This window comes from Lactuca saligna, chromosome 1 (assembly GCF_052625555.1).
Source record: "Lactuca saligna cultivar CGN05327 chromosome 1, ASM5262555v1, whole genome shotgun sequence".
NCBI classification, from domain to species: Eukaryota; Viridiplantae; Streptophyta; class Magnoliopsida; order Asterales; family Asteraceae; genus Lactuca; species Lactuca saligna.
In genome coordinates, this window is record NC_136417.1 from 81,309,931 (window position 1) to 81,323,330 (window position 13,400).

At 34.0% G+C, this 13,400-nt stretch overlaps 1 protein-coding gene across 1 annotated transcript; it reads left to right on the forward strand.

Annotated features, from left to right (window-relative positions):
• The first annotated feature begins 1,611 nt into the window (after window positions 1-1,611).
• Window positions 1,612-7,987, forward strand: LOC145040464 (phragmoplastin DRP1E-like). The gene is made up of 15 exons (XM_078988388.1): window positions 1,612-1,893; window positions 2,196-2,259; window positions 2,343-2,447; window positions 2,510-2,611; window positions 2,707-2,757; window positions 2,845-2,906; window positions 2,993-3,083; window positions 3,179-3,243; window positions 4,318-4,512; window positions 4,577-4,696; window positions 4,789-4,859; window positions 5,579-5,804; window positions 5,915-5,965; window positions 6,447-6,914; window positions 7,714-7,987. Exons 1-15 carry the CDS (start codon window positions 1,753-1,755, stop codon window positions 7,840-7,842), a joined length of 1,941 nt encoding a protein of 646 aa, XP_078844514.1. The 5' UTR covers window positions 1,612-1,752; the 3' UTR covers window positions 7,843-7,987.
• Window positions 7,988-13,400: the final 5,413 nt, after the last annotated feature.

Genomic DNA, 13,400 nt, shown 5'->3' on the forward strand with positions numbered 1-13,400 from the left:
GCATAACAAATAGTCTCTATTCTATTTTTGTTTTTTTTCCCTGCCATTAATACAATTTGATGATGATAAATTCGTTCAATCTCTACAATGATGATAAATTCAAAATCAGCTACTAATTTTATTAATTATAATTTTGGGGTGGAAATTTTTGACATTGATCTTAAGCAATGAAAGTGATAGTGAAGTGTAATGAAATTGGGAATTTCTGATTTCTAAAGGACATACAAGAATTGACTTCCTACACAAAGTATTTAACTATTTGAGCAACACAAGAGACATTGGTAATGTTGTCATTGATTTCTTGTAAGGGTTACTCTGAAGAGAGGCAGAAATAAAATCAAAACCACACATGAAGATTTACATGCAACAAATTGGAATCACATAGTAACATTTAAATCCAAAAAACTAGACCAACACTAAAGGACAATGTCATTAACTAGTAACCAATTTATATATATGTGAAATCTTGTTTGTAGTGATATTAATGTTAGTTTTCTTGTTTATTGTAAAGATTGCATTATTCATCAGTAATTGACTTGATATGTAACAATGTTGTCAACATTTTTTTTGGATGATAAAGGAATTATTATATGTAAATGTCAGTCAAATGCAAAATCAAACAACACGTTTCATTTAGGAGTTAACTCAGTCAGAACTTCTAACTCAGTCAGCTTCTAACTCAGTCAACTTTTAACTCAGTCAGCTCTAACCCAGTAAACAACTATCAAACGACCCGTAGTCAATATATATAGTGTTTGTTTCTCCTTTGTAAACACAATTGATCAATATACAAAAATCATTCATAGAGTTTATAATAACCAATATCATATTAAGAAGTTATTTTATGAATAACAAAATATTAGCTTATTTCTTATAATTATATAAACATATGTTGTTATTTTTATGATTATTCTTAGTTTAACTTGTAACGGAATATATATTTTAATTTTTCAAGCATCTGTAATTAAATTATGTAGCTTCTTACATATATTTTTGTATATTGGATATTCCATGGATATTCTGATTAGTAATTAAACATCATAGAATTTTGAATTCTATTCAAAATTCAAAATTGTAATATATTGCTGTTAGGATTTTGAATTACATAATTATTTATCAAACAATAAATTATTTAACTACATTATCAACTCTTTCGTTATTTCATTTATTATTATTATTTTTTGTCCCCACTTAGCTAATTTTTTTCATTTGTATAACTAACACTAACCCCGTTCTTTAGTTGTAGCAAAGAAAAGAAGAGAAGAGAAAAGAAAATAAGGAGAGAAAAGAAGAGAAGAGAAAGGAAAAGAAATTTGTCTTTTATGTTCCCGAGTTTGAAAGAAATGGAAGGAAAGTTAAACATTTTGTTCTTTTTCTCCAAATCCTTCCAAATCGGAAGGAGGGAAAGTGATCCCTCGATTTCCTTCAACTTCCCTCGTTTAATGAAACTCGGGAACACCAATTTCTCTTACTTTCCTCTCACTTCCACCCATTTTCTTTATTTTCTCTCCTTAAATTGAACTCGGAAACCATATGTAAAGTTACATATAAATAATAATATAATCCATAAAAATATATAAATAAATTTTCTGAAAAATTCAGTTAAATTGAAAGAAAAGGAAAAGACTAACAGCAAGCAAGCGCCCATCCTCGCTGACGTTCACAGTCTCGCAGACATTCCTCCTTCTTCTACCGACTTCTGCATTTATCCACAATTCCTTATACAGACAAAAAGAGACAAACCTTTTAGCCATGGCGACTATGGAGAGCTTGATTGGTCTGGTGAATCGTATACAAAGAGCTTGTACTGCTCTTGGCGACTACGGCGGTGGAGACTCCGCTTTGGCTTCTCTCTGGGATGCTCTTCCGTCAGTTGTCGTCGTCGGAGGCCAGGTTTCTCTTCCTTCACTTTCCTCTTTCACCTAATCCAACATCCTACTTCGCCTTTCCCTTTTCTGTTTGAGAACACGATAGTTTTGAAGCTCAATTTTGGCGAAATCGATTTACTTTCTTAGAAGGAACGAAATTCGCTTCGGGAGTACGAATTGGGCTAGTTTTTCCATTTAATTTGATTGAGATGGGAAAATTTGTCGCAATTGAAGAGAATGCCCCTTATTATTTCTCTTTCTAGCTTCGATTAAACGTTTCATCTTGTTGTTTTTGCTCACTTGTTCTGTTACTGTAATTATCAATAGAGTTCTGGAAAGTCCTCGGTGTTAGAGAGCATTGTTGGGAGAGATTTTCTTCCTAGAGGATCAGGTTAACCAGCTGTTCCATTTTACTTCATTTTTGTTCTTTCTTTTTTACTCATATACTGAATCAGCCATTCATGGCTATTTCAGGGATTGTCACAAGGAGACCCTTGGTGTTGCAGTTGCAAAAGACTGAAGGTGGACAGGAGTACGCTGAATTTGGACATATGCCACAGAGGAAATTCACTGATTTCTGTAAGTTTTTCTTTGATTTGTGCATTCTAGATTTATAGTAGTTAACTTCATTTTTTCCATAGCTTTGGTACGACAAGAGATTCAAGATGAAACAGATAGAATCACTGGAAAGTCAAAACAAATATCTCCAATTCCAATTCATCTCAGCATATTCTCCCCTACTGGTGACTCTTTTTTTAATCTTACAACTATCATGAACCTGTTTTCTGCATTCTTTTATATGACACTCACATCTTATCATGTTTTTCTTGTTCACCAGTTGTTAACTTGACATTAATTGACTTACCTGGATTAACAAAAGTTGCTGTTGGTATATTTCTTGACCTTTCTATGGTTATCACAACATTCTCTCATTGATATAAACTTTATCTAATTCAGAAAGTCAACTTATTTGCAGAAGGGCAACCTGAGAGTATTGTAGAAGACATAGAAAAGATGGTCAGAACTTATGTTGACAAGGTAATTTTATTCTAAACCCTAAACTTGTTTCTCTTTTTTTGTTTTTGTTTTTGTTTTTTTCCCATTAAATGGTGTTTGAATTTCAGCCGAATTCCATCATACTAGCAATTTCACCTGCAAATCAAGATATTGCAACATCTGATGCCATTAAACTTGCTAAAGAGGTTGATCCATTGGGTATGTAATAATATAATATGTTATTCTTGAGTATTTGTCAAAATATTTGTTTTTCTTGAGTATTTTATCTTATGAATTATTCCTAAATTGATCAGGTGAAAGGACCTTTGGTGTGTTGACCAAGCTTGACCTCATGGACAAAGGAACTAATGCATTAGATGTGAGTTCTCTCTCTCTCTCTTTTTTTTTTTTTTTTTTTTTTTTTTTTTTTTTTTTTCTTATTTCAACTTAGGGGTTGTTTGTTTTTGACTTAATGAACATATTGGTTAAGCAATTCATAAAGACAGCTATACATGGCTGTTTCTTTTTCACTTAACCTGGACAGAATGAAATAATCGGTTAAGACACTAATTACCTATTTGCCCTTCTTTTTTCCTCCCAATTGCTCTCATGTTATTGTCAAAATTTGTTCTTTGGAATTGTAAGGGTAAAATGGTCATTTAGTCTCTTATAAACGGTTTATTTACTCTAGAAAAGAAACACAACTTCTGTATACAACATTATATCATTACCCACTCTTCCTCTTTCCTCCCAACTCCTCACATGTAAGAATATTGTCAAAATTTGTTTTTTTGGAATGTAAGGGTAAAATGGTCATTTAGTTTCATGCAAACGGTTTATTTACTTTAGAAGAAACACAACTTCTGTATACAACATGATATCATTACCAATTCTTCTTTTTTCCTCCCAATTCCTCTCATGTTAAAGAAATTGTCAAACTTTATTTTTTGTAGTGTAAGGGTAAAATGGTCATTTAGTCTCATACAAATGGTGTATTTACTCTAGAAAAGAAACACAGCTTCTGTATACAACATGATATCATTAGCAATTCTTCTTTTTTCATCCCAACTCCTCTCACGTTAAAGAAAATTGTCAAACTTTGTTTTTTGGAGTGCAAGGGTAAAATGGTCATTTAGTCTCATACAAACGGTTTATTTACTCTAGAAAAGAAACACAGCTTCTGTATACAACATGATATCATTTCCAATTCTTCTTTTTTCCTCCCAACTCCTCTCACGTTAAAGAAAATTGTCAAACTTTGTTTTTTGGAATGCAAGGGTAAAATGGTCATTTAGTCTCATACAAACGGCTTATTTACTCTAGAAAAGAAGCCCAGCTTCTGTTTACAACATTATATCATTATCCATTCAGCCACTTTACCCATACAGGACTTAACGGGAACAAAGTTGTCTTATATTTTAAAAAATTAATTCCATTTTTGCCCTTTTGAAAGGTTCTTGAAGGCAGAGCTTATCGTCTACAACATCCATGGGTGGGAATTGTGAACAGATCACAGGCTGATATTATAAAAAATACTGATATGATATACGCAAGAAGAAAGGAACAAGAATATTTTTATACAAGTACTGATTATGGACACCTGGCGAGTAAAATGGGGTCAGAATATCTAGCAAAGCTTCTCTCACAGGTAAGGGCACTTTTGTCTTTTCTTCTTTTAAAGCAATGATTTATAATATGAGTTTTATTTGTAGCATTTGGAATCTGTAATTAAAGCAAAAATCCCGGGAATTATTTCCTTGATAAATAAAGGGATTGAGGAGATGGAAGCTGAGTTGGATCGCCTTGGAAGGCCAATTGCAGTTGATGATGGAGTGAGAATCTTTTTTTATATGCAAAATGTGGATTTATTATTTTTAATTATTAAAATTATATTCTTTTTTTTTTTATTTTTATTTTTATTCAGGCTAAATTGTACACTATTTTGGAACTTTGTCGTGCTTTTGACAAAATTTTCAAGGAGCATCTAGATGGAGGGTAAGCAATACATTGTTTTTTTTCCCCTCATTTAGTGTTGTCTGAATAAATGACCATTTTACCCTCCTGTATAAAAGCAAGTAAATCATGTGTATTTCTCGAGTCAGGGCTGTATACACAAATTCTGTTTCTTTTCTGGATTGAATGATTGGGGGTCAAAATGTGAAATGACCATTTTACCCTTTGGACTGCATGAACTGTTTTAATACGAGTAAACGACCATTTTACCCTTCTGGTTATAAAAGTAAGTAAATGTGTATTTAGAGTTACTGCTGTATACACAAAGTCTGCTTCTTTTATGGACTGAATGCATTGTTTAAATATGAGTAAATGACCATTTTACCCTTCTGTATAAAAGCAAGTAAATCATGTGTATCCAGAGTCAGGGCTGTACACACAAATTCTGTTTCTTTTTCTGGATTGAATGATTGGGGTCAAAATGCGAGTAAATGACCATTTTACCCTTTTGACTGAATGAACTGTTTTAATATGATTAAACGACCCTTTTACCCTTCTATTTAAACACAAGTAAATGCTTCTCTTATGGTGTAAATGACCATTTTACCCTTGTGTTCAAAAGTGAACAATTATACTACTGTATACACAAAGTCCGTTTCTTTTCTGCACCGAATGAACTATTTGAATAATGAGTAAACAACCATTTTACCATTTCACCCTTGTGTTTAAAAGTGACATTTTGTGTTTTTCTCTTGTTTCAGACGTGCAGGAGGTGATAGAATCTATGGAGTATTTGACAACCAGCTTCCTGCAGCATTAAAAAAACTTCCATTTGATAAGCATCTTTCATTACAAAATGTGAAAAAAATAGTTTCAGAAGCAGATGGATATCAGCCTCACTTAATTGCTCCAGAACAAGGCTACAGACGTCTTATCGAAAGATCATTAAATTATTTCAGGGGTCCCGCGGAGGCTTCCGTAGATGCTGTAATTTCATTTCTTTTAAAATTTAACTTTTTCAATACCTTCCATAAACCCTAAACCCTAAAAATGTTATTTTATTTTCAACTTACAAAAAATCAATTTTTTTTTTTCAGGTGCATTTTGTCTTGAAAGAACTTGTAAGGAAGTCGATAGGGGAAACGGAGGTTAGAGTTATAACTTAGAACCCAAAGAACATAATTTACAATTATACCCTTATTCAAATTCTTCTTCAGTAAATGGTCCCTATGGTTTGGGGTAATTTGCACGTTTGGTCCCTAATTTATTTTTTTAACTCGGAAAGTCCTTACCGTTTGTTTTTGCTGCGTGCTTGGTCCCTATCTTACCTAAAAAGACTATTTTGCCCTTTGTTTTTTTTTTATTTATTTAAATAAACACACCTCCAACTCAACTTCCACCTCACCGTACCTTACCTTACGTACCTCACTTTATTTAAATAAATTACAAATTCAAGGGCAAAATAGTCTTTTTAGGTAAGATAGGGACCAAGCGCGCAACAAAAACAAACTGTAGGGACCTTCCGAGTTAAAAAAAAAGTTAGGGACCAAACATGTAAATTACCCCAAATCATAGGGACCATTCGTGTAATTTACTCATTCTTCTTACAAAAAAAAACAATTGAAACAGGAATTAAGACGGTTTCCATCTCTCCAATCCACTCTCGCCACCGCAGCTACTCAATCACTAGAGAAATTCCGCGAAGAAAGTAAAAAAACGGTCGTTAGGTTAGTCGACATGGAATCTTCTTATCTAACTGTCGATTTCTTCCGGAAACTTCCACAAGAAGGTGGACCCACCCCCACCCCCATCCCGGGTGACCGAAGTGCTGACCGGAGAGCTGTGTCGGCTGACCGAAGAGGTGTGTCTGTGTCTGCTGATCGGGGTGAAGAAAAAGGGAAGTACCCGAGTGACCCGTTGGGTGACCGATATGGAGATGCGCATTTTAGAAGGATTGGGTCGAATGTGTTGAGTTATATTGGTATGGTGTCTGAGACACTTAGGGTTACGATTCCTAAAGCCGTTGTTTATTGTCAAGTTAAAGAGGCGAGGCAAAATTTGTTGCATTACTTTTACATCCAAATAGGGAGGAGAGAGGTGAGTCTTCTATTCACATTTCACAAGCTTTCTAGGGTTGGTTTTATTGAAGGGCGTTTACGTCTTTTTACATAGATGAGAGATCTAGAGTGAGTTACTGTCCCATTGATATCAGTCACAGTTATAGATAAAAGAGCATCCACTAACTTTAATAACTTTAATTAATGAAAACCTACTACTATCATAAAACATTAAAACTTATACCAACATTGACAAATTGAAACTTTTTTAAATTAAATAATTATATCATTGTTTTATAAAGGTCCCTAGTAAAAAAAAATTAAGGGCATCTTGCATTTTGAAAAATAAATGTGACTTGATAGTAACATTTAATAAAATATACATGAAATTGGAATAAGAATAAGTCCCAAGTCTAGGGTCCATATTTAATGTTGTTTATCAAAATTAAAAGATAAGATTATTGCATATATGATTAAAAAAAAAAATTAAAATATTAGATAACCGTTACGAATTTACTTTTTACTATTGTAGATTGAAATGAAACAAGTTAACCGTTAAAATAATAATAAAGATTTGAGAGTTAAATATAATTAGGATAGTAAAATGAAATATTATTAAAACCCAAAACACAAAAATACATTTAGTAAAATATATAAAACCCAAAACACAAAAAAATAAAAATAAAGCATTTAGTAAAATCTAAGTATTGAGTTTAACTATATAAAAAAAAACACCTTTTGGGCGAGATAAATTGTAATTTTTGTACAATTTATGGGCTAGTATGGTGGTAGGTATTGAGTTTAATGAGTAATAAAAAAAATGTAAATAAATATTTCAGGGAAAAGAGTTGGGGGAATTGCTAGATGAAGATCCAACTTTAATGTCAAAAAGACAAGAAATTGCTAAAAGACTCGAGTTATACAAGGCAGCAAGAGATGAGATCGATGCTGTTGCATGGGTGCGTTGATTCATTTCAATCTTCAATCCTCAATCTTTCTTGATATTGATGTTGATATGATTTTTGATTTGTGTTGTGTGGTGTATATTTGTTTGTATACACTAATCACTAATCACTAATGCTTTCTTGTTATATAAATAAATTTGTTTGTGCATTTTCATTTGCTCTTTGTCTATTGTTTTTTTTTTTTTTAGTTAATGAGCTTAATAAGTTAAAACTGATCGAGACATAGACTGAGATAAATTATTTCGTGAGTTTATTGTAATGTATTTTTGTTGAGACCATTAAAATAGCTTAAAAAATAGTTTTTTGGAAAAAAAAAATCTACGATGACATCTGATATGCTCTTTTATGTTGTTATAAGTATATATTATTCTAAATGTTGTTTTTGTCATTGCATAATTGTTATCTAGTCTATCAACTACGAATACTATTATTTTATCAAACTACATACCAACTTATTACTCAAAAGCTACAACCTTAATCTACGTAATTATATATTATGTTGTTGTTTTTTATTTATTATTTATTTTTTGACATAATTTGCTAGAATATTTTGCTTGATATATAAACCTATAAAATGTTTGGTAAAACTGACTGTTAAAATAGCTAAAAGTCGTTTGTAAATGTGTAAAACTAATTAAAAATTAAAATCTAAAAGTTTTAAAAAACTAAAAGCTCAAAAAAAAACTATTTAAAATAGCTTTTAGATTTAAAATTTTTTGTTTAAAATAAAAGCTAAAAGATCATGCAATTGTATCAAACAAGAAAGACACTAAGGTGATGGTTATTAACTTATTATTGACATAACGTGGTTGTACCAAACAAGAAAGACGGTTTTTTTTTTTTTTTTTTTTTTTTTTTTTTTTGCATTATAAACAAATTACCTAAACAATTAATAATACCTATAAGATCTAAATCCTAAAGCTTAACCCTTTATTTATTAGATGAATAATTTGGGATTAGTTATTAATCTTTATTATATAATTATACATAAGTATAAGATTTTCTTGAGATCGAAATGAACAACGCAACAAATTTTATTTCAACAATGGAATCTCACTTTTTAGATTGCTGCTGCTTTAAGCTTACTCTTTCAATATTCTCTTTTACAATTTCCACAATTCACAATTTCTTTTATCTTAATTCATAGTGATGAAATAATCCTTTTGCATATTCGGTCTTTATATCATAATTTCATAACCTTTTTATCCTTAGGCCATCATTTAACACCACAACTGTTAATATACGATAATGCCCATTATCCTTGGGTTCTTCATCATCTTTGTCTCTTTCATTTTCGTTTGAATGTTTGACTTATAGGGTTTTGATGGAAGTTGGTTAGGGTTTCTTGAGATAAGATATGACTTTTTTTAGCTATTAATTATGCTTAGTGAATATTGAAATGAAAGAGATGAATACAAGGGCAAAATGGTCACTGCCATATATTTAACAGCTGTGTTATTAAATGATCCTCGGATTATGAAACCATGAAATAAGGCTAAAACTAAAAAAAAAAAGGACCTAAACCAAAGAAATTTAACTAAATACATGGACCAAATTTGTAATTTACTCAAAATTATATTGCAATTTTCTTTTGGGGGTGAAGTATAATCTGATTGATAATTTTTTATTAAAGTTTTAAAATATATTGATAATATAACTTGATGTATGTATCTAGATTCTACCAAGGGGATAGAACGATATCGCACTCCAATAATTAGAGGAATAAATCCCAATCTTAGCTATGCATTCCTCATAAGTTTCAAATCACATATGACAATAGCCTTTAAAACGATCTTATTTAGAACAACGTTTAACTAGATTAGTGCATGACAATACACCTACTTAGAAGGCCACATATACACACACACACACACACATATATATATATATATATATATATATATATATACACACACACACACACACACACACACACACATACTATGTTATTTTGTTACTTACATCTATTGTTTACCCTTAAGCACAATTTTGGACCAATGGATAAATAGAAAGGTGTTTTGGTCAATTAACCTATATTTAAAAAGGAAATTTTCGGATTTTAAGGGATAACTAATTTTGCTTTTTTAAATCTGAATTTTTTTAAATTAATTCAAATTTAATTATATTATAATTTCTAACATTAACCGATTTTATTCTGTAAGAATGACAGAAAGTCAAACATAAACTAGTAAATGTATTTTTGATTTTATTTTTGCAGAATATGGTTTATTTAATGTACTTTTTATAATTAACATGTTTAAAAAATTAAACAACATATTATTAAGAATAACATTTTCTAAAGAATACATATTTTATTTTTTAAGAATCACTAATTACATTAATTCGTAAAGAATAAGACTTACATTTATTCTTAAAGATTAAAACTAAGAATGGTTAAAAAAAATAAAAAGAAAAACATCAAAATCTAACAAAACCACTAATTTATTCTGAAAAAATATTATTGTTAAGAAACACTTTATACATCCTGGCAGAATACATTTGTAACGCCCCGTTCTTAAAGTATTTATGGATTAGTCCTTCAGATTTAAGAGAAAGGGTAGTGTTGGTCCTTTTATGGGAAATGGGTTTTATCCGAGAAGGATTCGGACTGGTGTATGTTGTTAGAAGCATAGGGCTTCTCGCCACCCTCGTGTGAATGCAAAGTTTATTGGGAGCGGGTTTAGAGTAGAGGAGTTGCGGCGTTTTAAAGATGATAATTGATTATAGCTCTTAATGGAAAAAGTGGAAAAGGGTCCCATGCAAGCCATGCATGTGTACTTGAGTTTGGCTGGGTACGCCCAGCGTAGTGAGGGGAGAAATACAGGGGGGGGGGGGGAAGGTGAGTACGCCCAGCGTACTCTCAAAAACCCCAAACCCTAATTTTAAGGGCCACCACTATATAAGGAACATGTTGGTTCATACCCTAGCCTCCATAGACACTCTTTTACCCCCCAGAAACCCTAGAAATCCGTATTCCCTCCATTGTTGGGTGTGTTTGGCCTTGGAAAGCTCATTTTTAGCAAAAGAAAAGCTAGAAGAAGAAAAGAGAAGTTGTCAAAGAAGGAGAGGAACGATTGGAGCTTGTAGATCTGGAGAGATATCATCCTTTGGAGCTTATTTGAGGTATAAAGCTTCTTGCTTGTCAATTATTTTGCATAGATCTAAGTGTTATGAAGTTTTGGCATCATTCTTGTCCCAAAAGTCCTCATCTTGATTCATGCTTTGTGTTGGCCGAGATTATCTGTCCTTTCAGACCTTTGGAGAGGTCTTGAGTGAGAAAAATAAGGTCCCAAGGGCTGTGGTTGTTCCATGTGTGAGATATGTAGGTCTTAATGGATTAAGACCTTGGATTAAGAGCTTTATGGACGTCCCAAGTGATAAAGTTTGAGACTTTATGAATTCTAATCATATTTGTCCTAAGGATCTGAAGTTTGGGATTAATAGCTTAAGCCATTAAGTCATTATATGATTTTGTTGAGCCACGAAGTTACGCCCCGCGTAACATGGGATTACGCCCAACGTAGCGGGCCAGTGCCCCGATTTCCATTTTGTGAGCATTGCTGTACGCCCATCGTACCAAGGAGGGTACGCCCAACATACTCCCCCTGTTAGATTTCCATTTTGGGCCTTAGAGTTTGGGCTATTTTTGGGCTGTTGGTTTATGGGCCATGATTGGAAAGTTATGGATAGAGTATTTTTGGGCCCAATTATTATTATTGGACCTTGGATCTAGGACCATTTGGTGAGGAGGGCCCAATTTAGTAAATTGGGCCAATATTGGGCATGTAAGAGATTTGGACTTTGGCCTTGGCCCAATAAGTGGATATATGTTTGGACTAATGTTTATTTTGTTATGATGGCTAGTTCGGGATTTTCGGTGAGTCGGTGATTCGGGAATCTGCTTCTTCAGTTCAGAGTTTCGGCAGTGCGAGGTGAGTTATCCTCACTATATCAACAGGGTCTAAGGCACCAAGGCCGGCCGTTTATCGGATTGAGATCCGGGTATTTGTTGTTATGTTACTGCTTTGATATGTTTGCATCCTGGTAGTTAGGATGGTATATGTTAGAGACCTGGTTAAGATCGGTATCCTGATATGTAGGGTGATGCTATGTTAGTGACCGGTTAGGTCGGTATCCTGGTTAGGATGATGATATGTTATGTGATCTGTTTGATCGGCTTGTTGACTGTGAACTGTTATATGATTGTATGTTTATGTGCACATGGTTTTTTGGACTGGAGTTGGGTTGAGGCGGGTCCTGCTTTGTGTTGTAGGCCAAGATACCCAGGGCAGACCGGTTGTCCCGAAGGCCCAACGAGCGGTCCGGATAGGTTGTAGGCCCCACGAGGGCGGACCAGACGTGCCGAGGCTTGGAGAGTGGACCAGGCCGACTGAAGGCCCGATGCGAGCGAACCAGTCATACTGTAGACTCAGAGAGTGGACCAGGTGGGTTGAAGGCCCGGTGCGGGCGGACCAACCACACTGCAGACTCGAGGGACATGACTAGACTCGGAGGGTGGACCCGGTGGACTGAAGGCCCGTTACGGCGGACCAGTCACACAGTAGACCCGATATGAATGACTGTTCTATGATTGGTTATGATATGACATGTTATATGTGGTTGGTATTTTGGGGGTATCTCACTAAGCTTTCGGGCTTACAGTTGTGGTTTAATGTTTTTCAGGTTCTTCAGGAGACTGTGGCAAGGCGAAGGCGTGATCGTACCACTCCTCGTGTTTATGTTTTATGTTATGGTTCTGGGAATACTCTGATAATAAATGTATTGGAAACCTTTTTGTAATAACGTGATTAAAATGGGTTGTTTTTGAAAAGTTAGATTTTGTTGAAAATTTTGATCGTTACAAGTTGGTATCATAGCCTTGGTTTGAGTGAATTGGAGGAACATTCGTGTGAATCCAGTCTCAAATCAAGGAGAGTTTTTAAAAGAGAATTTAAAATGGTTTTCAAATTAAGTAAAAGGAGGACGCAGAGGTACGATCAGGCGGAGCCAGTAAGTAACCCCAAAATACCATACATGATATTTGTTTTCGAGCTTTGATAGAACAACATGCTAGGACTAGGCTAGGGATCTTTAGGATTTCATGATAATGTTGCCTGTTTTATGATGCCTGCTAGCCTAGGGTTTCTTTCTGTATGAGATTTTCAGTGTTCCTCTAGGAGTGAGGATTGAGTGCTTGCTATGTATATTTGTCACTAGGGTGTTGTGGTAGTACTTCATACAAATATGGGTAGGTGTGGAAGTTAGTATGGGCCTGTACTACTGAAAGCACAGGACCTATACGCGCATCAGGGAAACCATGACCTCTAGGGTTGAGTTGGGAGTTGGTTCCCGGGTTAGTGGGAAGTATCTGAGATTTTGTGGTGTATTTCAGTATGGTGGTCACGAGGCATGCTGGGAGCGGATCCGGGTCGGGATCGGGAGCAGGAGAGAGAGGTCAGGGTGGGTCTGTACCGCTCGAGGTTGTTGGTCAGATGAGCACAGGCGAGTTGGATGCTTGGATACGTGAGATCCTGCACGATGAGGTTGCTGCGTTGTTCTGG